Genomic DNA, 27,033 nt, shown 5'->3' with positions numbered 1-27,033 from the left:
TTCACATTAAATTTACATATTTGCACCCTACCGATCATTCAGAAGAACTAATCTCATGTGGAATAAGTCACAGATAATAGGGCGAAAGCATGCGATGCAGGTGGACAGGACATTTGACACGCTGGCCGTCATCAGTCAGGACGCTGAGTACGGGAGTCGGAGATCACGCTGCAGTTGTGCAAGCTGTCGCTCAGGCCGCACTTGGAGTACGGTGTTCAGTTCTGGTCGCCCTGCTCCGGGAAAGATGCCGCTGAGGTGGTAAGAACTACAGTGGGAGATTTTCGAGGATGCTGCCGGGACACGAGGGACTGAGTTATGGAGCGAGGTCGGGAGCTTTTAATCTCTTTTCTGTGACCTTAGAGAGGTGTATCAAACCACGAGGGGCACAGATAAGGCAGTCTATTTCTCCAGGGCTGGGGAATCGAGAGCATTAGGAATCATGGTTTAGGTGAGAGTAGCTGAAAAGAGAAAAGGAAGATGGAGTGGGATCAGATTACAGGGAGAGAGTGGAATGGGGAGAGTGCGACAGGGAGGGAGTAAAGGATCGAGCGAGAGACAGGGAACTGATGGAGAGGAGTTGGGGGGAAAGGGAGGCAAGAACGCGGGAGTGAGGAAAATGCGGATGATTTAGAAGATGTGGGAGGGGAGAGGTGTGTGAGAGAGAGAGATTTGTGGGGGAATGGTAAAGAAAGGGAGAGATGGCGAGCCAGAGTGTGACAGAAAGGAAGAGGAGAATAGGGAAATGGTGAGGAGCAGCGCGAATGGGGTAGTGCAAGTTGGTAAGAGGAACGGGGGAGAAGGAGGGTGAAAAAGGGTGCTGTCATTTGATTCACTTCGGACCCACTGGCTGCTGACAGAGTTCCTGAATCTTTTCAGAAATATCCGGGCACAAAGCTGCAGACGTCTCGCAGATGAAACGATGATGATCACGACTACAAGGGTAAAGATGACTGTACCATTTACATTCACTGCATACGAACTTTCCAACGCTCATCTGGTACACGACATGAGAGGCCACTTTCCTGTCAAGGAGGGGTAAACAATTCCAAAAGGGACAGCGCTCCAGCAGCAGACAGTCATCTGTCAGTCCCCAAAATCACTGACACAGTCCCTCAGAATTGAACAATGGAAGAACCCAAAATCTCCCACTGCCCCATTTTCCCAGCACAGCCCTCTGTCAGTTTCCAGAATTCCCCACATTCCACTCTCTGCCTGCACCCATGTGTCAGTCTACGTATTAAAACCATGCCCCACGGTCTGCCCACAGACCGGTGTCAGACACCAGAAAAATTCCAGTACCACACCGTCTCCCCACAGGACGAAAATACAATCATAGCGCCACTCTCTCCCCAAGGCCCCATGTCAGTCCCCAAAATACTCCCACTGCTTCACGGTCTCCCCACAGGCGAGCTTTACACCCCAAAATACTCTCACTTCCCACCCTCTCCCCACAGCCCCGGGCCCGTTCCGGAAATAATTTCACTTCCCAGCCTTCTTCTTAGAGACCTGTGTCATGAACCAAAACACAACACTTCCCATTCTCTTCCCACAGACCTCTATCAATGCCCAAACTAATCCCACTGAGGAATTCTCTCCCCACAGGTCTGTGTCAGTCCCCAAAGTACACCCACCGCCTCACTCTCTCCCACAACGTGTATTAGTTTCCAAAAGAGTCCCACAGCTCCACTCTCTCCCCACAGCCCCGTACCAGCCCCAAAATAACCCCACTGCCCAAAATTCACCCTACAGACCTGTAACAATCACCAAAAGCACTCCCACTCCCAATATCATCCCACAGTCCACGTCAGTCCCGAAATAAATTCAACTGCGCACACTCAACCACCAGCCCGTGTCGGTTCCCAAACTCACCCACTCTCCCAGCAAAGATCTGTGTTTTCCAAATTAATCCCGGTGCCACACTCCCTCCCAACAGTGTCCATCCCCAAAACACTCCCACTGACACATTTCCTTGCCACAAACCTGCGGCAGTCCCAAAAAAAATCGAACTTCCCCACTCTCTCCCCGTAGACCTTTCCTTGTCCCAATATACTACAAAATCCCACACTCTCCTCACAGAGCTTATCAGTCGGCAGATTAGTCAGCCTGCGCACTCCCTGCCGCAACCCGTGTCAGTCCCGAAACTAATCCCACTGCCCACTCCTTTCTCGCCGCCTGTATCAATCCCCAGACTAATCCCACAACCAACCCTCTTCTTAAACAGTTGCATGAACCCTAATCTCACCCGGCTTTGCATTTTCCAATCCAGAATGAACTGCGTTGGTCGTGCACAGCTTTGTTAACAAAATTCTGTGAAATTAAATTGCTACCATTAATTATTGAATTCGAGCAAAATTTAAAGAGCGTCACATTATGTCTGCCCGCGCGAGACTGACTGGACGGTGTGGAAGGAGATTCGCTCTGTGTCTGACCACGGCAGTGTGTGATGGGACGGTGTGCAGGGAGCTTCGCTCTGTATCTGACCTGGGAGTGTGTGATGGTACGGTGTGGAGGGAGATTCACTCTGTGTCTGACCCCGGGAGTGTGTGATGGGACGGTGTGGAGGGAGATTCACTCTGTGTCTGACCCCGGGAGTTTGTGATGGGACGGTGTGCAGGGAGCTTCGCTTTGTATCTGACCTGGGAGTGTGTGATGGTACGGTGTGGAGGGAGATTCACTCTGTGTCTGACCCCGGGAGTGTGTGATGGGACGGTGTGGAGGGAGCTTCACTCTGTATCTGACCTCGGAATGTGTGATGGGACAGTGTGGAGGGAACTTCACTCTGTATCTGACCCCGGGAGTAACAGATGGGACTGTGTGGACGGAGATTCACCTTGTGTCAGACCCCGGGAGTGTGTGCATGGACTACTGGAAGAATCATCACTCTGTGCCTGACCCAGGCAGTATGTGATGGATCGGTATGGAGGGAGATTCACTTTGCGTTTGACCCCGGTAATGAGTGAATGGACGGTGTGGAGGGAGCTTCACACTGTGTCTGACCCCGGGAATGAGTGAATGGACGGTCTGGAGGGAGCTTCACTCTGTATCTGACTTCGGGAGTGACTGATGGGACGGTGTGGAGAGAGCTTCACTCTGTGTCTGACACCGGGTGTGTGTGATGGGACGGTGTGGATGGAGTTTCACTCTGTTTCTGACCCCGGGAATGTGTGAATGGACGATGTGGAGGGAGATTCACTCTGTATCTGACCCCGGGAATGTGTGATGGGACGATGTGGAGGGAGATTCACTCTGTGTCTGATCCCGGGTGTGTGTGATGGGACGGTGAGGAGGGAGCGTCAGTCTGGTGTGGATATATCTTCCGGTCGATAAGATACATACCTCTTCCTCTGTTGAATTTATTTCAAGAAGATTTGAATCAGAGTTCCAACAATGCTGTTTCGCCTCATCGTAGGATCTTTCAATCGTGGATATAAAATAACACCGGTCTTCATTTCTAATCCAGTCCTGGGAAAATGCTTGCTCTGGAAATTCGGAAAACCGATCAGTGATTCTCCCTCCGCCCCTAACCGGCCGGGAGACAGACTCAGAATAGTAATCGTTCCACACCTTCCCACCACACACTCCTTGTGTCAAGAACATAGTGAATCCCCCTCCACACCGTTCCCGGGGTCAGAGACAAACCTCCCCCAAACCTTTCTATGAAGCATTCCCGTAGTCAGATTCAAATTCCCACTCTCTCACACCGTCGAATCACACTCTCCTGCTGTCAGACTCAAGTTAAATCTCTCTTCACGGCACCCCGTTCCACACTCGCGGGACCCCTCACAAGGTCTAGCTCCCTCAACACCGTCCCATCATAAACTCCAGGAGTCAGTAACAAAGCTCCTTCCCACCATCCTATCACAGACTTCCTGAGGGACAGAAACACGTAGAATTTCAATCCACTCCGTCCCGTCACACACTCCCGAGATGAGACACGCAATGAAATTGTTCGGCACCATCCCATCACAGGCACCCGGAGTCCGTTATTGAGTGACTATCCCTTCAGGCCATATAATTACACATTTCCTGATGGGACAGACAGAAATTTAGGTTCCATCCACAATGTCTCGTCACACACTCTCGGGGACAGAAGTAGAGTGAATCTCTTATCTCACGGTCCCATCATACTCTACCAGTGTCAGACACAGAGTGATGCTCCATCCGCACTGTCCCATGACACACGACCGTCGTCCACCTCAGACTGAAGCTTCCTCTCCAGCACACTATCGCACACTCCATGGGTCAGACATGGAGTGAAGCACCCTTCACAACCTCCCATCACATCGTCCTGCGGGTAAAACACAGATTGAACCTCCGTCCACACTACCCCATTACACCTGCCCGTGATCAGATAGGAAATGAAACACTCTCCGCACCATTCCACCGCATACTCCCGTGGCCAGACACAGTATGATGCTCCTTCTACCCCGTCAAATCACACAGCACAGGGGTCAGAATATGAGAAATCTCCCACCGCACCGTCCTATCACACAACCCTGGTATCAGACACTGAGCTGAACAACATTGCAGAGAGAAGTTTCTTGCACACCGTCCAGTCACACTCTTCCGGGTTGAGATTCTGGGTGTTACTCCATCCACACCGTCTCATCACTCGCAGCCGTGGTCAGACACAGAGTGAAACTCCCTCCACACCGTCCATCCCACTCATCTAGTTCAGAGAACACAATTTAGAATCCTCCACAAAGTCTCATCACACACAGCCTTGGTCAGACAGTGTGTGAATCTCTCGTTACACGGCCCTATCACACACTCCAGCGGTCAGACACCGAAGGAAACGCCCTCAGCGCACACGACAACTGTCAGAGAGAGAGAGAGAGAGATTCTCCCTCTACAGCTTCTCAACACAGCACAGAGCACTGTGTCAGACACAGAGAGAAGCTGCCTCCATGAGGTCCCATCATACGCTCCCGACTCTAACACAGTGTGATTCTCCCTCCACTACGTCCCATCACACAGTCCGTGACGAGTCACAGAGTGAAGCTCTCTCTGAACCGTCCCATCACAACTTTTTGTTCACAAACAAAGTGAAGTTCCGCCCACACTATCCATAGCTTACTCACGTGATCAGACTCCCTCTAGAACATCCAATCACACAATCCGGTATCACATCAGTCAGTCCCGGATTCACACTCTATGCCCATCTGTACCGTCCCATCGCTCATTCCTTGAGTCAGACACAGACTTAAGCTCTTTCGCCACGACCCCATCACACACTGCCGGATTCAGACGCAAAGTGAACGCCCTCTCAGCAACGTCCCGCCACAGACTCCCGGATTCGGAGTGAAGCCATAACACACGGTACCATAACACACTTCTGGGGTCAGACATGGGGTGAAGCTCTCTGGGCCCTCTCCCATCACACGATCCGCCTGTGAGACACAGAGTAAGGCTGGATCCATACCGTCACATCAGAGATTCGCGTAGTCTGGCATAGAGTGAAGCTGTAATAATACGTCTCACAATTCCATGGTCAGATACAGAGTGAAACCACCTGCACAATGTCCCTTCACGCTCTCCTGAGTTCGGTGATACAATGAAACCTCCTCCGCCCAGCCTCATCACACACTCACCGAGTCAGACATTTATTAAGTCTCCCTCCATACCATCTCTTCACACACGCCCGATGTCAAGTACAGAGTGACGCTTCCTCTCTCTATGTCAGCCCTGTGATGATGAGCGGGTTAAAGAGGGGGATGATGCCTCACCTCTTCTGCTGGTCAACAATTCACAGATATGAGCCTTGGTTTCGTTGACAGATCTGAACATCGTTTCCGTCTCAGTGAACTGGTGACGGAGATCAGTGTGAACTCGTTTGAGAATGGACAGATCAGAGTTGAGCGCAGAAAGATTCTTGAGACAGGTTCTCTGGGAGAGATTCAGGTGGGAAGTTAACTCATGGTAGTTTCGGTCAGAGGTGATCATAGACTGACGAATCTGCGATACTGAGAGAGATGGTGAAGGATGTTTAGCGTTTACAGTGACACGTGAGTCACCGTCACGCTACCGAATGGGTCACAGAGAGTGATGTGTCAGTGTCACGGTGAAGGGGGTCACAGTGATGGATGTGCTGGTGGCACAGTGAGAGGCGTTGGCGCCACCTTGCGGTTCGTGTCTGTGCCGCGCTGAGCGGTTTATAAATTTCCCGCTGAAGGTGTTACTGTTACAATGGGGTCTGGGTCAGTACCGTGCGGGGCATGTCCGTGTTGCTGTGAGGTAAGTGACGGTGTCACTGTGATATTGTTTTTGTGCCTCGGCGAGAGGTGTGCCGTGTTACTGTGTCTCGCTGTCACTGCGAGGGAAATGTCAGAGTGAGCCATCTGGTGTTGTCACGCTGGGTGGAGTATCTGTGTCATGGTGTTGGGTCTGCCGATCTCACACAGAGGGGTGTGTCTGTGTCAACCTTAGAGGCATGCCATGGCCACGGTGGGTGTGACAGTGTCACGCAGAGGTGTGTGGATGTCACCGAGACTATTATGTCGGCGACACTGTGAAATTAGGTGTCGGTATCACGGTGAGTGGTTTGCCTGTGTCACGGTGAGGTGCCTCAGTGAGCGGTGCGTCGGTGTTATTTTGAGGACCGATACCGTATCGGTAAGGTGTGTTACAGTGAGTGTGAGTCTTTGTCACGGTGCGGAGCTGGGCGGGTCACTTTGAGGAACGTGTAGGTTTCACGGTGTGCGGTGCCGCAGTGTCACGGTGAAGGAAGTGACGGTCTTACTGTGAGGTGTCTTTCGGTGTCGCCTTGGAGAATGTATCAGTTATACTGGCAGGGTCATGCCGATGTTAAATTGAGTGGTCCATTTCTGCGTCACGGTGACGCGCGTGTCCCTGTCTCGGTTCGGAGTGCAACTGTGTCACGTTGAACGTCGTGTTCGTGCGACGGTGACAGGATTATTGGTGTTCTGCTATGTAGCGCGTCGGTGTTTGGATGACTCCTGATTGTGCTACTGTAAAGGTCGTGTCTTTGTCACGGTTAGGGATGTGTCCGTGGTGAAGAATTTTATTTTGTCCATGTTACAGTAAGGGGCGTGTCTGTGTCACTGTACCGTTTTACAATAACAATTTGTTCCACTCTCTTTATTTGCCGTCTGACTCCACCCGGACCCCGTTCGACTCACCATGGATCGAGAGACCGGCCACAATCACGACAAGGATGGACGTAACTAGGCAGAGTAGGTAGATCTTACGGTGCAACCTATTTCCGATGTTCTCTTTCGGTTCCTGTTCGTGCGCACCTGTTGGGAGAGCACAAGAGCATAAGATATAGGAGCAGAAATAGGCCATTCGGCCGATCGAGTTTGCCTTCTCCTCATACCGTTTGAAGTTCGTTTCTCTGACAGAAAGCCCGTCACTAACGGTATTCATCGGGGTCAAAGGTGGGAGCAGTGATCTTTATCAATTATATCGACCATTTATAGTAGATTATATAAGTCGCGGTTGGTAAGCCTGCTGACAACACGAACGTCGTTGCCGAGGTAAACAGTGAAGGCACTTACCGCTTACAGTGGGATCTCGATTAGCTGGGGAAGAGAGCAGAGCAGTAGCAAATGTGATTTACTTTTCATAAGTGCGAGCTATCGTATTTCAGAAAGGAAAACAAGGGTACAACGTTCACAGTGTTCGGGAGAAACCCTGGCGTGTGTTGGAGAACAGTGGGACAAAGGGCCCCACGTCCAACGTTCCTGGAGAGTGAAGTTACCGGTAGAGGGGACGGTGGAGGTGTCTGACGCCCCGGCCTTCATCAACCAGGGCACGGAGTACAGGATTAAGGGGTCACGTTACAGTTGTACAAGACGTCGGTGAGGCCGCCCTTGGAGTACGGTGTTTAGCTTTGGTCGCCCTGCTATAGGAAATATATCAATGAGCTGGACAGATTGCAGAGGGATATTTACGACAATATTGCAGGGGCTCGAGGGATTCAGTTACGTAGATAAGTCGAGCAGGTGGGGACTTTATTCCTTGGAGCGCAGGGGTGACCTTACAGGGGTGTATATAACCACGTGGGGCACAGTAGGGTGAATGCGCACTGTCATCTTCTCTAGGGTTGGAGAACCGTGGATTAGAGCGCACATGTCTGAGATGATAGCAGAAAGAGATTTAAACTGGGATCTGAGTGACGGCTTTTTTTTGTGTTTTTACCCAGACGGCGGACTGTCTATGCAACGAGCTGCCAGAGGAAGTGATATATGCCGATGTGTTAGGAATTGAATTGTTGGGCAATGGCACGTGACCACTTCAGACTGACGTCATTACTGTGAACTCTGACCTCCATGTGCAGTCACTGGCATTTCGGTGGGTCCAGCGGTAATGGGGGGATCTTCATAATCGTTGATGAGAAATTCGTCTTTCGGAAGGTTCAGCATTGAGTAGGTCGATATGACAACGTCTGGGAAGAAATACAGAGAATGTGAGAGACAAAGAAATAGAAGAAGGAGAGAACGGCAGAGAATGGGGGGAGAGAAGACAGAGAGAGGAAGAGCAGAGAGAGGGGAAGAGAGCGTAGGTAGTGAGAGGGGTAAGTGAGGGAGAGAGAGAGAGGGCCGAGATGCAGGGAGAGTTGAGGGAGTTGGAGAAGTGAGGGGACACCGCTCAGAAGAGAGAGGGTGAAAGGGGCGGATGGCAAGGGGCGAGAGTGTGACAGATGGGGGCGACAGGCGGGAATATCGGAAAGAATGGGAGAGAGAGAACGGAGTGAGAAAGCGGAGAGAGAGTGACGGAGGGAGAAGACGGTTCGAGGTGATGTGTGAAGGGGGAGTGAGAGGGGTGAGTGAAGTTACAAAAGAGTGGGGGAGAGAGGGGGAGAGTGAAGGGATAAAAGTGGAAGAGAAAGAGGGAAGAGATAACGGGAGCGAGAGAGAATTGGTGATACAGGGGAAGGAATGGTTACTTCCAGTGCCAGGATTTAGATGTTTCAGAAACGACAGGGAGGGAGGCAAAACAGGTGGGAGCCTGGCTATGTGGATCAGAGATACTGTCACAGATGCAGAAGAGGAGGAAGACAAGTAGGGATTGTTTACGGAGCCTCTGTGGGTGAAGTTACGAACAGGAAGCGATCAATAACTCCATTGTGTGCTTTTATGGACCACCCAATAGTAACAGGGATATCGAGGAGCCGACAGGGGGACAGATTCTGGAAAGCTGTAACAATAACAGGTTTGTCGTAGTGGGAGATTTTAATTTCCTAATATCGATATGCATGCCCTAAGAGTGAGTGGTACAGATGGGAGAGAGTTTAGTAGATGTGTTTCAGAAGGTTTCTTGACACAAAATGTTGATAAGCCTATAAGAGGTGAGTCTGTCCTTGAACTGGTATTGGAAAATGAACCCAGTCAGGTGTCAGGTCTCTCGGTGGGAAAGCATTTTGGAGATAGCGATCACAATTCTATCTCCCTTACCATAGAATTAGAGACGAATAGGGACAGAGAGTTTAGAAAAGCGTTTAATTGGAGTCGGGAGAAACATGAGGCTATAAGGCAGGAACTTGGAAGATTAAATTGGGAACAGGATTTATCAGGGAAATCTACGGAAGAAATGTGTCAGATGTGAAGGGGTTATTTGCTTGGGGCTCTGGGTAGATATGTTCCAATGACACAGGGAAAGGGTGGCAGGGTACATAAACAGGGGTGTACAAAGGCTGTTAAAAATCTAGTCAAAAAGAAGAGAAGAGCTTCTGAAAGATTGAAAAAACTAGGTAATTAGAGAGATGTAGAAGATTATAAGGCCCGCAGTAAGGAAGTTAGGAAATAAATTAGGAGAGCTGGAAGGGACTTGAGAAGGCCTTGGTGGACAGAATTAAGGAAAACCCCAAGGGAGTTTTCAAGTACGTGAAGAGCAAGAGGTTAAGGCGTGAGAGAATAGGAGCAAGCAAGTGTGAAACTGGGAAAGTGTGCAACGGAACCGGAGGAGAGAGCAAAAGTACTTATTTAATACTTTGCTTCAGTATTCACTGCGGAAAAGGATCTTGGCGATTGTAGGGATAACTTACCGCGGACTTGAGCATATAGATATTTTAAAAAGGATGGGCTACAACTTTTGGAAAGCAGCAAGTTGGTAAGGTCACTGGGACAAGAGGAGATCTACCCTAGGCTACTGCGGAAGGCGAGGGAGGAGACTGCTAAGCCTCTGGCAATGATCTGTGCATCATCCATGGGGAAGGGAGAAGTTCAGGAGGATTGAAGGTTTGGCAGATGTTGCTCCCTTTTCTGTTAGCCCAGGAAAACATAGACCAGTGAGTCTTACTTCGGTGGTTGGTTAATTGATGGGGAATATCCTGAGAGGCAGGATTTATGAAAATTTGGAGAGGCAAAATAATATTAGAAATAGCCTGCATAGCTTGTCAAAGGCAAGTTGTGCCTTAGGAGACTGATTGAATTTTCTTGAGGTTGTCACTAAACACATTGCTGAAGGAAGATGAGTAGATGTAGTGGATATGGGTTTCGGCAAGGCACTTGACAAGATACCCAATGCAAGGCTTGTTGAGCAAGTAAGGAGACATCGGATCGAAAGGTGCATTCCTTGGTGGATCCAGAAATGTCTTTCTTCCAAAAGGCAAAGTGTTGTTGTAGAGGGTCATATTCCGCATGGAGGTCGGTGACCAGTGGTGTGCCTCAGGGATCTGTTCTGCTCCCACTGCAGTTTATGATTTTTTTTTCTAAACGACCAGCATGAAGAAGTCTATTGATGGGTTAGTACGTTGGTTGATAATACAAAGGTTGGGTGTGTTGCGGATAGTGTGAATGGCTGTCAGAGGTTACAACGGGACATTGATAAGATGGAAAATTGGGCTGAAATGTGGCAGATTGAGTTCGACCCAGATAAGTGTGAGGTGGTTCATTTTAGTAAGTCAAAACTGAATGCAGAATATAATATTAATGGTAAAACACTTGGCAGCGTGGAGGATAGGAGGGATCTTGGGGTCCTAGTCCATAGGACACTCTAAGACCCTACGCGGTTTGACTTTGTGGTTAAGAACGCATACGGTACCTTGGCCTTCATCAATCGTGGGATTGAGTTTAGGAGCCGAGAGTTAATGTTGCTGCTATATAGGACCCTGGTCAGACCCCACCTGGAGTACTGTGGTCAATTCTGGTCGCCATGAAAGATGTGGAAACCTTAGAAATGTTGCAGAGGAGATTTACAGGGATGTTGCCTGGTTCGGGGAGCATGCCTATGTGGAATAGGTTGAATGAAACATGGCCTTTTTCCTTGGAGCGAAGGAGGATGAGAGGTGACTTAATAGAGGTGTATAAGATGATGAGAGGCATTGATGGTGTGGATAGTCAGAATCTTTTTTTCCTATGGCTAAAATAGCTAGCATGATAGACCACAGTTTTAAGGTGCTTGGAAGTAGGTACAGAGGAGACGTCAGGGGTAAGTTTTTCCGCAGTGAGTGGTGAGTGCGTGGAATTGGCTGCCGGCGACGGTGGTGGAGGCGGATACAGAGCGTCTTTTTAAGAGAATCCTGGACAGTACATGGAGCTCAAAAATAAACAAAATAGAGGTCTATGTGTAACCCTGGGCAATTTCCAAGATTAGGACATGTTCTTCACAGCTTTGTGGGATGAAGTATTGTGTATTGAGTTTTCTATGTTTCTATTAAAACCGGTAAGGTTACAAGAGGCAGAGCGCTAAGGTAATGTAATGTTTAGCACATCGCTTTGCAGTACTAGCGACCCGGATTCAATTCCGGCCGCTGGCGGGAAGGATTCTGCACGTTCCCGCATGAGCGCGAGCGGCTCGTCCACGTGCTTCAGTTTCCTCCCACCGTCCGCAGACACACCAGTTGTAGGCTAGTTAGCCATTGTAAAATGGACAGATAGTTGGCCAAAATTAAATGGGAGAATGGACGCACTGCTTTTCAAAAGATAAGTAAATTCATTTTTTTTTTTGAAGATTAATCTCAAGATTGTTTGTGGTATCAATATAAAAAGGGCCTTCGGGTGTTTGGAATGTATAGGACTGACATGAATGAAAATGGAGATCAATGGGTAGATAATTTTGCAGACGAATAGGTGTGGGAACGTGGCCAAATGGTTAAGACATTGGACTAGCAACATGAAGGTCATGAGTTCGGGCCCCAGCTGAGGCAGCGTGTTGTGTCCTTGAGCAAGGCACTTAATCACACATTGCTCTGCGACGACATTGGTGCCAAGCTTTATGGGTCCTAATGCCCTTCCCTTCGGCAACATCGGTGTCGTGGAGAGAGGAGACTTGCAGCATGGGCAACTGCTGGTCTTCCATACAACCTTGCCCAGGCTTGCGTCCTGGAGAGTGAAGACTTTCCAGGCGCAGATCCATGGTCTCGCAAGACTAACGGATGCCTTAAGATATGAATGAAAATGGAGATCGATGGGTTGATAATTTTGCAGACGACACAGAGAGTGGTGGTGTTGTGGAGAGAGTAGAACATCGCCAATACATATGGATCAGTTGTAGATTAGTGGAAAAATGGCAAACTGAGTTTATTCAGGGTTAGTGTGAGGCTCTGGGTCCTCGGAAGTCTAATGCGAAAGGACAGGACACAGGTAACGACAGGACCCTTAACTGGCGACTTAGAAACGGATCTTAGGTTGATTGCGCAGGTCGATGGTAAATACATGACTGTATTCGGCCTTTGACATCGTTCCTCTTTCGGGCGATTCATTCACAAGTTTGCGATTTATAGGAGTCACCGTGAATGGGCCATTTGGATTTCGAATTGGCTTCTGCACGGAAAACACAGGGCGGAGATCGCAGCTTGCTGTCTGTGACTGGTGGCGTTACGCAGGATCGATGCTGTCTATGGCAAAGACTTGGATAGAAACCTGGATTTTTCAACAAGGAATCTGTGTTTACGACATCCCCTCTGGTAGATTTAGTAAACTGGTTTATTATTGTCAAAGATAGATCAGCCAATACAGCACCGGGACACTTACATCAATTCCTGCCGTCGGCTCTCCTGCCTGCACAATATGCATATCCCTCCCTTTCCGTCACATTGATAGGTCAATCTCGTTAAATTCTGTACTGTCTCTGACTCTACCAACACCCAGGAAGCGTATTCCAGGAACCCACCACTCTCTGTGTGTAAAAAAAAATAACACGACCTTAAAATTTCGTTTGAAATTATACCTTCTCACTTTAACTGGATGGTTTCTGGTATTAGACATTTCAGTACTGGGAAAAAAAGGTACTGCATGTCTACTCTATCTATGTCTCTTATAATAAAAAAAATCAATCGGATCTCTCCACATCTACCTCAGATGGAGAGAAAGCAACTCATTTCCGTCCAACCTCACCGGAAAACTCATGCCCTCTAGTCCAGGCAGCATCCTCGTAAACTACTTCTGCACCATATCCAGAGTCTTGGCATTCCTCCAGATAACGGGCTGACCAGATCTGTACGCAATTCTCCAGATGCGGCCGAGCCAGATGTTTATAAGTTCCGCCATAACTCCCTGAGATCTGTATTCAATGCCCCGACTAATAAAGACAACATGCCATAGTTTGGCAAAAGAATAAATCAAGGAAGGTAGTGCACCCGTGGCTGACAAGAGAAATTAGCCAGAGAAAGTGGCTCACCTGAGGACTGGGAGAAATTCAGAGTCCAGCAGAGGAGCACAAACGGCTTAATTAGGAAGGGGAAAAAATTATGAGAGAAAACTGGCAGGAAACATAAAAACGGACTGTAAAAGCTTTTATAGATATGTAAAAAGGAAAAGACTGGTAAAGACAAATGTATGTCCCCTGCAGACAGAAACAGGTGAATTGATTATGGGGAGCAAGGACATGGCAGACCAATTGAATAATTACCTTGGTTCTGTCTTCACTAAGGAGGACATAAATAATCTTCCAGAAATAGTAGGGGACAGAGAGTCCAGTGAGATGGAGGAACTGAGCGAAATACATGTTAGTAGGGAAGTGGTGTTAGGTAAATTGAAGGGATTGAAGGCAGATAAATCCCCAGGGCCAGATGGTCTGCATCCCAGGGTGCTTAAGGAAGTAGCCCAAGAAATAGTGGATGCATTAGTGATAATTTTTCAAAACTCGTTAGATTCTGGACTAGTTCCTGAGGATTGGAGGGTGGCTAATGTAACTCCACTTTTTAAAAAAAGAGGGAGAGAGAAACCGGGGAATTATAGACCGGTTAGCCTAATGTCGGTGGTGGGGAAACTGCTGGAGTCAGTTATCAAGGATGTGATAACAGCACATTTGGAAAGCGGTGAAATAATCGGACAAAGTCAGCATGGATTTGTGAAAGGAAAATCATGTCGGACGAATCTCATAGAATTTTTTGAGGATGTAACTAGTAGAGTGGATAGGGGAGAACCAGTGGATGTGGTATATTTGGATTTTCAGAAGGCTTTTGACAAGGTCCCACATAGGAGATTAGTGTGCAAACTTAAAGCACACGGTATTGGGGGTAAGGTATTGGTGTGGGTGGAGAGTTGGTTAGCAGACAGGAAGCAAAGAGTGGGAATAAACGGGCCCTTTTCAGAATGGCAGGCGATGACTAGTGGGGTACCGCAAGGCTCAGTGCTGGGACCCCAGTTGTTTACAATATATATTAATGACTTGGATGAGGGAATTAAATGCAGCATCTCCAAGTTTACAGATGACACGAAGCTGGGTGGCAGTGTTAGCTGTGAGGAGGATGCTAAGAGGATGCAGGGTGACTTGGATGGATTAGTTGAGTGGGCAAATTCATGGCAGATGCAATTTAATGTGAGTAACTGTGAGGTTATCCATTTTGTTCGAAAGAACAGGAAAACAGATTATTATCTGAATGGTGGCCGATTAGGGAAAGGGGAGGTGCAACGAGACCTGAGTGTCATTATACACCAGTCATTGAAAGTGGGCACGCAGGTACAGCAGGCGGTGAAAAAGGCGAATGGTATGCTGGCATTTATAGCGAGAGGATTCGAGGACAGGAGCAGGGAGGTACTACTGCAGTTGTACAAGGCCTTGGTGAGACCACACCTGGAGTATTGTGTGCAGTTTTGGTCCCCTAATCTGAGGAAAGACATCCTTGCCATAGTGGGAGTACAAAGAAGGTTCACCAGATTGATTCCTGGGATGGCAGGACTTTCATATGAAGAAAGACTGGATGAACTGGGCTTGTACTCGTTGGAATTTAGAAGATTAAGGGGGGATCTGATTTAAACGTATAAGATCCTAAGGGGATTGGACAGGCTAGATGCAGGAAGATTGTTCCCGATGTTGGGGAAGTCCAGAACGAGGGGTCACAGTTTGAGGATAGAGGGGAAGCCTTTTAGGACCGAGATTAGGAAAAACTTCTTCACACAGAGAGTGGTGAATCTGTGAAATTCTCTGCCACAGGAAACAGTTGAGGCCAGTTCATTGGCTATATTTAAGAGGGAGTTAGCTATGGCACTTGTGGCTACGGGGGTCAGGGGGTATGGAGGGAAGGCTGGGGCGGTGTTCTGAGTTGGATGATCAGCCATGATCATAATAAATGGCGGTGCAGGCTCGAAGGGCCGAATGGCCTACTCCTGCACCTATTTTCTACGTTTCTATTTTTCTATATGCCTTCTTAACCATCCCATCAGAATGTGCAGTCGAGTACAAGGAAATATGAACATGGACCCCAAGCATCCTCTGTTCATCAACACTATTTTGAGTCTTGCCTTTAACAATGTATTACTCTTTTGAATTTGACATAACAAGGTGGAGCATTTCACGTTTTTCTGGATGAAACTAAATCTGCCATGTCACTAGTCAAATCCGTAACTGATCTCTCTCCAACTGAATTATTTACTAGTCTTCTACGCTCTCCACAACACCACCTGTCGTCGTATCATCTTCAAATCTACTAACCCGAAGTTGGGCCCCTCAGGACAGAAACGGGTGAAATTATTATGGGGAGCACGGAAATGGCAGACGAGCTGAACAGGTACTGTGGATGTGTCTTCACTGGGGAAGACACAAACAATCTACCAGAGAAAGAATCTTTCTTAGTGTCCTGAGGACCTAAGGTATCAGAGGAACTGAAGAAAATACGCATCAGGCAGACAATGCTGTTGGGTAAAATGATGGGACTGAAGGCTGAAAAATCCCCAGGAATGCTGGTCTGCATCCAAGGGTACTTAAAGGTTGCTCCAGAAATCGTGGAGGCATTGGTAATTTTCCAAAGTTCTATAGATTCAGGATCAGTTCCTGCGGATTGGAGTGTAGCTAATGTTATCCCACTTTTTAAGAAAGGAGGGAGAGAGAAAACAGGCAATTATACACCAGTTAGTCTGACATCAGTGGTGGGGAAGATGCTGGAATCAATTATAAAAGATGAAATAGCGGCATATTTGGACAGCGGTAGCAGGCTAGGTCCAAGTCAGCATGGACCTACGAACGGAAAATCATGCTTAACTAATCTTCCGGATTTTTTTGAGAATGCAACTATGAAAATAGACATGGGAAAGCAAGTGGATGTAGTGTACCTGGACTTTCAGAAAGCCTCTGATAATGTCCCACATAGAGGTTAGTGGGAAAAAAAATAGTGCAAATGGTATTGGGGGCTGGGTACTGACATGGACAGAAAATTGGTTGGCAGACAGGAAACAAAGAGTAGAGATTAATGGGTCCATTTCGGAATGGCAGGCAATGAGTAGTGGTGTACCGCAAGGCTCGGTGCTGGGACCGCAGCTATTTACAATATAGATTAATGGTTTTAATGAAGGAATTAAAAGTACCTTTGGCAAATTTGCAGATGTCACAAAACTGGGTGTCAGTGTGAAATGTGCGGAGGATGTTATGAGAATGCAAAGTGACTTGGACAGGTTGTTTAAGTGGGCAGATGCATGGCAGATGCAGTTTAATGTGGGTAAATGTGAGGTTATCCACTTTGGTGGCAAGAACAGGAAGGCAGATCACTATCTGAATTGTGTCAAATTAGGAAAAGGAGAAATTCGACGAGATCTAGGTGTCCTTGTTCATCAATCACTGAACATGTGCATGCAGGTACGGCAGGTAGTGAAGAAAGGTAATGGCATGTTGGCCTTCATAACAAGGGGAATTGAGAATAGGAGCAAAGTGGTTCTACTGCAGTTGTACAGGGCCCTGGTGAGAACACACCTGGAGTATTTTGTGCAATTTTCGTCTCCAAATTTGAGGAAGAATATTCTAGCTATTGAGGGAGTGCAGTGCAGGTTCACGAGGTTAACTCTCGGGATGGCGGGACCGTCATAATTTGAAAAATTGGACCGACTGGGTTTGTATATAGTGGAATTTAGAAGGATGAGAGGGGATCTGATTGAATCATATAAGATTATTCAGGGATTGGGCACGCTAGAGGCAGGAAACATGTTCGCGATGTCGGGGGAGTCCAGAACCAGAGGCCGCAGTTTAAGAATAAGGGGTAGACTATTTAGAGCGGAGTTGAGGAAAAAGCTTTTTTTATATACAGAGGTGTGTGGTTCTGTGGAATGCTCTGCCTCAGAAGGCAGTGGAGGCCAATTTTCTGGATTCTTTCAAGAAAGAGATAGGTAGTGCTCTTAAAGATAGCGCAGTCAAGGGATATGGGATGAAGGCAGGAAAACGGTACTGATTGGAGATGATCAGCCATGATCACAGTGAGTGGCAGTGCTGACTCGAAGGGATGAATGGCCTTCTCCTGCACCTATTGTCTATTGTCTATTAACCAGCCCATCTACATTTTCATTCAGATCATTTGTATATATCGCAAAGAGGAGATGTTCCAATGCAATGTCATAGATACAGATCACATCATAGGAGTAAAAGAGGTGAAAGAATAAGAGAGTGCAGAGTAAAGTGTCACAGTTACAGAGAAAGTACAGTGCAGGTAGACATTAATCTTCAAGAGGACACGAGGTAGCAGACGGCGATGTCTAGAGTACATTACCGTCATCGGGGACCGTTGCATAGTCTGATAAAAGCGGGCACAAACTGCCTTTGTGCCTGGCGAGGCTTGTTTTCGTATCTTCCCCCGATGTGGGAGAGTATGGGTTGTGCGGGGGTCTCGTAGGAAGATTATCCAGGGTGGGTCGGAGTTTTTATTCCGGTGGCTGCTTCAGCGATGCAGCAGGATGTGTGGATGGAGACCTTGGAGGTGAGGCTGCCTGATCTGCGCGATTCAAACTGACTGAGAACAAAGTGCCATAAATGACAGATCGTCTCTTGCTGGTAAGAGCACAATGAATGGATGCAATCAATACAATTTGCCTGGAGCAGAGCCAATGAAAACATGTCAAATGTCAGGCACTTGACCTGTAGCCAATGACACTGGAATGCAATAGGTGAATGGGTAAGAAGTGAACATAACTCAAACGCTTCAATTCTGCTGGCGAGTGCAACTCCGTATGAGAACAATTATCGTAGATGTGGGGTACCCCATTGACCGGTGGAGATTCGGAACGCAGCTACAAGGAACATGTGGCCAGCAGCAGAAACGTCCTTTTAACCGGTAATATCTTTTCTGTTCTTTGACCGTTCATGGAAGGTCAGAGTCAATTAGCTGGTGTGGACACAAGGTATTCAGTGTATGAATTAATGCACTTGGTAAATTAGACAATCAAGGTACTTGTCGGTAAATACGTCTCCGTTTATTACTACAAGGGACGAGCCTTGTATCACATTGAACTGGAAAGAGTGCAGATGGAGATTTAGGAAAGTATTGCCGGGACTCGATGGAGGCAGTTGCAGAGAGAGTTCAGGAAGGTCGGGACTATATTCTCTGGCGTGCAAGGGTGACTTTCCAGAGGTATTTAAAGTCACGAGGTGCAAAAACAGAGTGAATACGCAAAGTCATTTTCTCTCGTTTTGGAGAATCGAGGACCAGAGCTCGCAGGTCTGAACAACACACATCAAAGTTGCTGGTGAACTCAGCAGGCCAGGCAGCATCTGTAGGAAGAGGTGCAGTCGTCGTTTCAGGCCGAGACCCTTCGTCAGGACTAACTGAAGGAAGAGAGAGTAATAGATTTGAAAGTTGGAGGGGGAGGGGGAGATCCAAAATGATAGGAGAAGACAGGAGGGGGAGGGATGGAGCCAAGAGCTGGACAGGTGATTGGCAAAAGGGATCCGAGAGGATCATGGGACAGTGGGCGGCGCCTTTCCTGGGAACGGGGCAGACAGTCTGGTCACATTTCAGTCCGGTGAACGTTCAGTGTGAGTGGGGGAGAGTGGGAAGGGAGAGTGTAGGGTAGAGAGGGTGGGCAGACGAATGAGAAGGCTTCATCAGGAGAACAGTGATATAGAAAGGTGCTGGAAAGAGGAAGTAGAGGAAAATGGAGAGAGCTAGATAGAAGAGTGAAATTGAAGCGTCCATAGGAGGCATTCATGGGAGAGAAATAGGGAGATAGTGAGGGGAGAGTGAAGGACAGAAGGTGATGGAGGGTTGTTGAGAGAGCTCCAGAACTCAGTCTGTTGGGCTGATATCCCTGCTTTTTTAATTATTATTTCTTGCTGTGTGTATGCCGGCCCAGTCAGTGTAGCTGCAAGCTTGCAATACTTCCCTGAAACACTCACAGCTCGCGGCTTATGTTTCAATGCGTGAAGAGAATCAAACCGCAGATACCGATCAGCGTGCGCTGCTTTCCTGTAAACTTCAATATCTAAATGTCTGCTCTCATTGATCAGTGATACACAGTCTAAAAATGGAAATCTATTTCTCTGATTTATTCCCGGAAGGAGGGGGCTCGATTACTTCTGTGGGTGTTTGCGGGTTTGTCCTGGGGCCGTGGCTTGTAGAGAACAGAGGGTCCGAAACCCCGGCTATAAGCAGAGCAATGGGAGCGCCGATGCTCAAGCCAGGAATCACCTGGAAGTTGGAGTCGGAGGGGAGTGGTGTTGTTTGCAAATAGAAAACCATAGAATACCATAGAAAAACTACAGCACAGAAACAGGCCTTTTGGCCCTTCTTGGCTGTGCCGAACCATTTTCTGCCTAGTCCCACTGACCTGCACATGAACCATATCCCTCCATGCACCTCGCATCGATGTATCTGTCCAATTAATTCTTAAATTTTAAAAAAGAACCTACATTTACCACCTGGTCTGGCAGCTCATTGCATACTCCCACCATTCTCTGTGTGAAGAAGCCCCCCCTAATGTTCCCTTTAAACTTCCCCCCCCCACCCACCCTTAACAGATGTCCTCCGATTTTTTTTCTCTCCTTGCCTCAGTGGAAAAAGCCTGCTTGCATTCACTCTATCTATACCCATCATAATTTTATATACCTCTATCAAATATCCCCTCATTTTTCTACGCTCCAGGGAATAAAGTCCTAAACTATTCAACCTTTCTCTGTAACTGAGTTTCTCAAGTCCCGGCAATATCCTTGTAAACCTTCTCTGCACTCTTTCAACCTTATTTATATCCTTCCTGTAATTTGGTGACCAAAACTGAACACAAGACTCCTGATTCGGCCTCACCAATGCTTTATACAACCTCATCATAACATTCCAGCTCTTATACTCAATACTTTGAATAATAAAGACCAATGTACCAACAGCGCTCTTTACGACCCTATCTACCTGTGACGCCACTTTTAGGGAATTTTGTATCTGTATTCCCAGATCCCACTGTTCCGCTGCACTCCACAGTGCCTTACCATTAACCCTGTATGTTCTACGTTGGTTTGCCTTTCCAACGTGCAGTACCTCACAGTTGTCGGTATTAAACTCCATCTGCCATTTTTCAGATCAATTTTCCAGCTGATCCAAGTCCCTCTGCAGGCTCTGAAAACCTTCCTCATTGTCTACTACACCTCCAATCTTTGTATCATCAGCAAACTTGCTGATCCAATTTACCACATTATCATCCAGATCATTGATATAGATGACAAATAACAATGGACCCAGCACTGATCCCTGTGGCACACCACTAGTCACAGGCTCTACTCAGAGAAGCAATTCTCTACTACCACTCTTTGGCTTCTTCTATCGAGCCAATGTCTAATCCAATTTACCACCTCTCCATGTATACCTAGCGACTGAATTTTCCTACCTAACCTCCCATGCGGGACCTTGTCAAAGGCCTTACTGAAGTCCATGTAGACAACATCCACTGCCTTACCTTCATTCACTTTCCTGGTAACCTCCTCGAAAATCTCCAATAGATTGGTCAAATATGACCTACCAGGCACAAAGCCATGTTGACTCTCCCTAATAAGTCCCTGTCTATCCAAATGCTTGTAGATTCTGTCTCTTAGTACTCCCTCCAATAACTTACCCACTACCGACGTTAAACTTACTGGCCTATAATTTCCCGGATTACTTTTCGATCCTTTTTTAAACAACGGAACAACAGGAGCCACTCTCCAATCCTCTGGCACCTCACCTGTAGACAGCGACATTTTAAATATTTCAGCCAGGCCCCCTGCACTTTCAACACTAGTCTCCTTCAAGGTCCGTTGGAACACCCTGTCAGGTCCCGGGAATTTATCCACTTTATTTTTCCTCAAGACAGCAAGGACCTCCTCCTTTTCGTTTTGTACAGTTTCCATGATCTCACTACTTGTTTCCCTTAATTCCATAGACTTCATGCCAGTTTCCTTAGTAAATACAGACGCAAAAAAACTTATTTAAGATCTCCCCCATTTCCTTTGGTTCCGCACATAGCCGACCACTCTGATCTTCAAGAGGACCAATTTTATCCCTTACAATCATTTTGCTCCTCATATACCTGTAAAAGCTCTTTGGATTATCTTTCACTTTGACTACCAAGGCAACCTCATGTCTTATTTTAGCCCTCCTGATTTCTTTCTTAAGTATTTTCTTGCACTTCTTATACTCCTCAAGCACCTTATTTACTCCCTGCTTCCTATACATTTCATACAACTCCCTCTTCTTCTTTATCAGAGTTGCAATATCCCTTGAGAACCAAGGTTCCTTATTCCTATTCACCTTGCCTTTAATCCTGACATGAACATACAAATTCTGCAATCTCAAAATTTCTGCTGTGAAGGCTTCCCACCTACCGATGACATCCATACCAGAGAACAACCTGTCCCATTCCACGCTTCTTAGATCCTTTCTCATTTCTTTAAATTTGGCCTTCTTCCAGTTAAGAACCTCAACCGTAGGAGCAGATCTATCCTTGTCCATGATCAAGCTGAAACTAATGGTGTTACGATCACTGGAACCAAAGTGCTCCCCTACACAGACTTCTGTCACTTGCCCTAACTCGTTTCCTAACAGGAGATCCAATAGTGCATCCCCTCTAGTTGGTCCCTCTATATATTGATTTAGAAAAGTTTCCTGAACACATTTTACAAACTCTAAACCATCTAGACCCCTAACAGTATGGGAGACCCAATCAATATATGGAAAATTCAAATCCCCTACCACCACAACTTTATGCTTCCTGCAGTTGCCTTCTATCTCTCTGCAGAATTGCACTTCCATGTCTCGGTGACTATTGGGCGGTCTGTAATACAATCCCACTAATGTGGCCATACCTTTCCTGTTTCTCAGCTCCACCCACAAGGACTCAGTAGACAAGCCCTCTGATCTGCCCAGCCTGAGCACTGCTGTAATATTTTCCATAACAAGCAATGCCACTCCCCCACCTTTCATTCCTCTGCCTCTATCACATCTGAAACATCGGGACCGTGGAATATTAAGCTGCCAACCCTGCCCCTCCTGTAGCCAAGTTTCACTAATTGCTACAACGTCATAATTCCACGTGTCAATCCACGCCCTCACCTAACCGCCTTCCCCGCAATAGTCCAAGCATTGAAATATATACACCTCAGAAGATTTTTACCACCACTCACAACCTTTCTATTAGTGGATTTGCTTGAACTTTTAATATCATTTATTTTCACCCCAGCCACACTGTCAGCTCTGGCACTTTGGTTCCCATCCCCCCTGCAAATCTAGTTTAAAGCACCCCCCCCCCCCCCCACCAATAGCATTAACAAACCTCCCTGAAAGGAAAGAAACTTAGACTCTTGGGAAAATGACACGTGACCTCTTCAGAATGGCGTCGGTACTGTGAACCCTGACCTGTTTGTGCAGTGACTCGCAGTTCGCCGGGTCTCGAGGCAATGGAAGGATCCTCATCCTCATCGATGAGGGGTTCGTCTCTCCCAATGTTCAGCTTTGAGTAGGTGGAGGTCAGACGGTCTAGGGAGGAAAGTGAAGAGAATGAGAGAGAGAGAATTAGAAGGAGGACAGAACGGTAAATAAAGGCGGACGGGTGAGGACAGAGAAACGGTGCAGAGAGACAGGAAGATAGAGGGATAGGGATTGAAGGTGAGAGAGAGGTGAACGTGAGGGGAAAGCGACGAGGAGACAGAGCAGGAGAGTGCGGATGAAAAGGATGGATGGAGAGGGGAGAGAGGAGTGAGCGATTGGAGCGATGGGTGAGAAGATGGGAGTGAATGGGGGAGAGAGAACGGTGACGGAAAGGGGAAAGACGGAGAGAGGGAGGAAGAAAAGGGAGCAAGATTATGCGTAGGGGAGTGACAGGGGGCGAACATCAGCGAAGGAGAAACTGAGGAGAGGGGGATTGAGGGAGGGGAAATGTGGGAGGCTCAGGGGTGCAAAACAAAGGGAGAGAGAGAGAAGGGGAGACAGGTTACATAGAGAGGGTTAAGAGAGAGGGAAGAGCTTGGGGGAGAGAGAGACGGGGTGAATACAGAGAGGGAGATGGTGTGGAGGGGGGAGTTGATCGGAAAATTGGTTCACAGCGAGAGGGTGTGAACGGGGAGATAGACTGAGATAGGAGGAGCGAAACTGGAGGGGCGAAGTGAGCGGAGTGAGTGAAGGAGTGCGCGAGGAGAGCTAGAGTGGTAGAGAGAGGGAGTGTGAAAGAGAGTGTAGGAAAGGAGAGACTGGGGAAAGAGTGTAGATAGAGGGGAAATGGCAACGGAGAGAGCAGGAGGTGTAGAAGGGTAGAAACAGTGATAAGGGTAGGGAAAGGGGAAAGAGTGAGGGTAAGAGAAAGAATTAGTGGGCCAGAGAAGAAGACAATAAGATGACGGAGGATTAGCGTGTGAGAGATAGGGGGAGAAAGAGGGAGGCAGGGGAGAGAGAGTAGAGAGGATGAGAGAGTGGGGTTAGAACGCGGAGAGAGTTGTTCACATTTTATAGATTTCCCTTTCCTCAATGCCTCTTTTCACTCTGCTTCCTCCTCGCCACTCCTCGCAAGGTTTTTCGTACTCACCGGCCATGTCGCAGCACTCCCTGCTCTCGCACCACGCCCAAACCCCACCACACAGCGCCCCCTCCACTGTGTCCCCAATTTAACACCCTCTCACGGTTCTCCCACCATACAGCAAATCCCATGGCGTTCTCTGCACCGAACCCACCCAGAGCAATCTTCTCATCCCTTTCCACAGCCCTCCCTCTATACCGCCCGAGCTACTGCTCTGCCTCACCCCGCCCCTTCCCAGATCGCTCCCTCCTCACCGACCGTCCCACAGAGCTCGTATCTCATCGCGGCTTGCACGCATTGCCTCGGAATCATTCTCAAACAGGGAATCATTAGTGTCAACTGCACCCGTACCACGAGATTTCTCGACAGGAATGGACACATCAGCTGAACAGAGTCAAACCAACAAAGTGAAACTGACCTACATCTGTCCGGGGAACGGAGAGGCCCTTGATATTCGGTTTCGCGTACGATACATCAGGTTCAGCTGGGAAAAGAACAGTGAGAGTCAGAAACAGGGTGAGGCTCCCTCCACACTGCCCCGTCACAAACTCCCGGGGTCAGACACAGAGTCAAGCTCCTTCCACCCCGTTCGATTACCCACTCCCGGGGTCAGCATCAGAGTGAATCTCCCTCCACACCCTCCCATCACACAGACACGGGATCAAACACAGAGTGAAGCTCCCTCCCCACCGTCCCATCACACACTTCCGGAGCCAGACACAGAGTGTCGCACCCTCTGCCCCGTCCCATCACACACTCCGATTGTCAGACACAGAGTGTTGCTCCCTCTTCCCCGTCCCATTACACACTCCAGGGGACAGAAAGAGATTGAAACTCCCTCCTTCCGTCACGGCCCCACTCACTTCTCGATGGAAACCGTGAGTCCGGTTTGACGAGCTGAACATTCGCATAAGTCTGCCTGTCTTCCATGCTGTCTCGGATTCGCTGCGTCTCTGAGCTCAGCGAGGGGATGTGACTGTTGTCAGCGGAAGCCCGTGTTGACAGCGGAGTCAGGCCGACAGAAACAAACACCGGATGAGCAGCTGATAAAGAGAGCAGCCGAGAGCAGGGGAGGAAGTGCTGGGGAAGAGGGAGATTCAGGGTGTGAGAAGGGGTGGTCTGGAGCGATGAGAGTGGCAGGGGGAAGAGTAGTGAGAGTGGGGAGATGCACAGGGAGGAGAGAGTGGCAGGACGTTAGGGCTCGGCGGAAAGAGAGACGTGGGATACAGGGGTCAGAAAGGGGGAGCGAAATGAAAGAAGGGGAGGCCGAGAAGTGGGAGATAACTTAGAGTAGCGATTGAGAAAACAGAGGGTGAGCTAACGGAGGAAAGCAGGAGAAAGAGAAACGAACAGGGAGGGGCAGAGGAAGAGGGAGGAGAGATGCAGGGACGGGACGTTTGAGGGAGAGGGAATGTGGACGTTGTGGATGGATATAGGAAGAGAAAAAAGGAGATAGAAAAGAATGGTAGAAGGGGAAGAGAGAGAGATGTCGAGTGAAGAGGGAGGGAGAGACACACAGATATATCATCACTCACGCAGAGCCTTTATTGTCCGAGAGATTTGCAGCGAACACAACTCGCCCGATCCCCTAACCCCAACCTCCAGGTAATTCCTGGTTTGAGCGTCAGCGCTCCCATTGCTCTGCTTATTGCCGGGGCTTCAGACCCTCTGTGCTGCAGAAACCCCGGCCCCGGGACAAACCCGCAACACCCACCGAAGTAAGCGAGCCCCTCCCTCCGAGAATACATCAGAGCAATAGATGGCCATTTTAGATTGTGTAACACTTAGGTAAGAAATCAGACATTTAGATATTGTAGGTCACAGGAAACCAGCGCACGCTGATCGCTCTCTGCGGTTTGACTCTCTTCACCCTTTGGACATAAGCTGGCGGTTGTCAGTGTCTTTGTTTGAGAGAAGTTTTGAAAGCTTGCATCTGTCTATATAGACAGCAAGAAATAAAAATAGCGGGGACGTCAGCCGAACAGACGGCGTTCAGGAGCTCTCTCAAAAACCCTCCATCACCTCCTGCCTGTCATTTTCTCTCTCTGCGTCCCTCACTCTCCCCTCACTATTTCCCTATTTCTCTCCCATGAATGCCTCTAAGTCGCTTCAATTTCACTCCTCTCTCCAGCTTTCTTATTTTCCTCTTACCCCTCTCCCTCCTCTGCCTTTCTATCTCACTGCCCACCTCATGAAGCCTTCTCTTTTGTCTCCCCACCCTCTCTACCCTACTTTCTGCCGTCCCACTCTCCCCCGCTCACACTGAACGTTCGCTGGTCTGAAATGTGACAGGGCCGTCTGCCCCGTTCCCAGGAGAGGCGCCGCACAGACGGATTAGTTACATCCTCCACAGTAAGTAAGGGAGGAGGTGACAGGAAATAGGGCCTTGGGAAATGAGGGGAAGGGTAGTAGTTAAGGGGCTGGCGGTGGCAGGGGGGGGTGTCTATGTGCTGGAGCGACTGTGTGTGTGTGTGTGTGTGTGTGTGTATGTGTGTGTGTTTGTGAGAAAGAGAAAGAGAGAGAGAGAGAGAGAGAGAGAGAGAGAGAGAGAGAGAGACTCGGCACTGTCCGAACAACCACTCCCGGAGTCAGAGACAAGTACAGCTCCCTTCAGACTGTCAGACTGTCCCATCTCACAGTCGTAAGGATCAGACACAGAGCGAAGCTCCCTCCGCAGTGTCTCATTACACAACTCCCGGGGTCAGACACAGAGTGAATCTCCCTCCACACCGTCCCAGCACACACTCCCGGGGTCAGACACAGAGTGAATCTCCCTCCTCACCGTCCGATCACAGACTCCACAGGGTCAGAAACAGAGAGAAACTCCCGCGCACCGTCTCATCACAAACACCCAGGGTCAGACACAGCGTGAAGATTAAACACAAAATAATCTGCATATGCT

The 27,033-nt window shown here is 48.3% G+C and overlaps 1 protein-coding gene across 2 annotated transcripts; it reads right to left on the bottom strand.

The window, feature by feature from the left end:
* Nucleotides 1-25,443, bottom strand: LOC140207341 (uncharacterized). 2 transcript variants are annotated; one of them, XM_072275880.1, is made up of 9 exons: nucleotides 24,995-25,443; nucleotides 24,550-24,615; nucleotides 22,979-23,098; nucleotides 8,288-8,407; nucleotides 7,140-7,256; nucleotides 5,727-5,963; nucleotides 3,337-3,479; nucleotides 2,243-2,307; nucleotides 1-1,022 (listed from the first exon to the last, which is right to left on the bottom strand). In XM_072275880.1, exons 1-9 carry the CDS (start codon nucleotides 25,059-25,061, stop codon nucleotides 830-832), a joined length of 1,128 nt encoding a protein of 375 aa, XP_072131981.1. In that variant the 5' UTR covers nucleotides 25,062-25,443; the 3' UTR covers nucleotides 1-829. The 2 variants fall into 2 exon arrangements, with proteins under 2 accessions (XP_072131981.1, XP_072131982.1); XM_072275881.1 differs by lacking the exon at nucleotides 8,288-8,407.
* Nucleotides 25,444-27,033: the final 1,590 nt, after the last annotated feature.

The sequence above is a fragment of the Mobula birostris genome, chromosome 13 (genome assembly GCF_030028105.1).
Source record: "Mobula birostris isolate sMobBir1 chromosome 13, sMobBir1.hap1, whole genome shotgun sequence".
Classification (NCBI taxonomy): Eukaryota; Metazoa; Chordata; class Chondrichthyes; order Myliobatiformes; family Myliobatidae; genus Mobula; species Mobula birostris.
This window is presented reverse-complemented; position numbering and strand designations above follow the sequence as displayed.

What these genes read in the sequence shown, in the direction of transcription:
- LOC140207341 (XM_072275880.1), bottom strand. Translation starts at nt 25,061, where the DNA reads ATGGAAGACAGGCAGACTTATGCGAATGTTCAGCTCGTCAAACCGGAC. An exon ending in CTCACGGTTTCCATCGAGAA is followed by an intron (nt 24,616 to 24,994) that starts GTGAGTGGGGCC and finishes TTCTTTTCCCAG; the next exon opens with CTGAACCTGATGTATCGTAC. An exon ending in TAAATTCAACAGAGGAAGAG is followed by an intron (nt 2,308 to 3,336) that starts GTATGTATCTTA and finishes TTAATTTCACAG; the next exon opens with AATTTTGTTAACAAAGCTGT.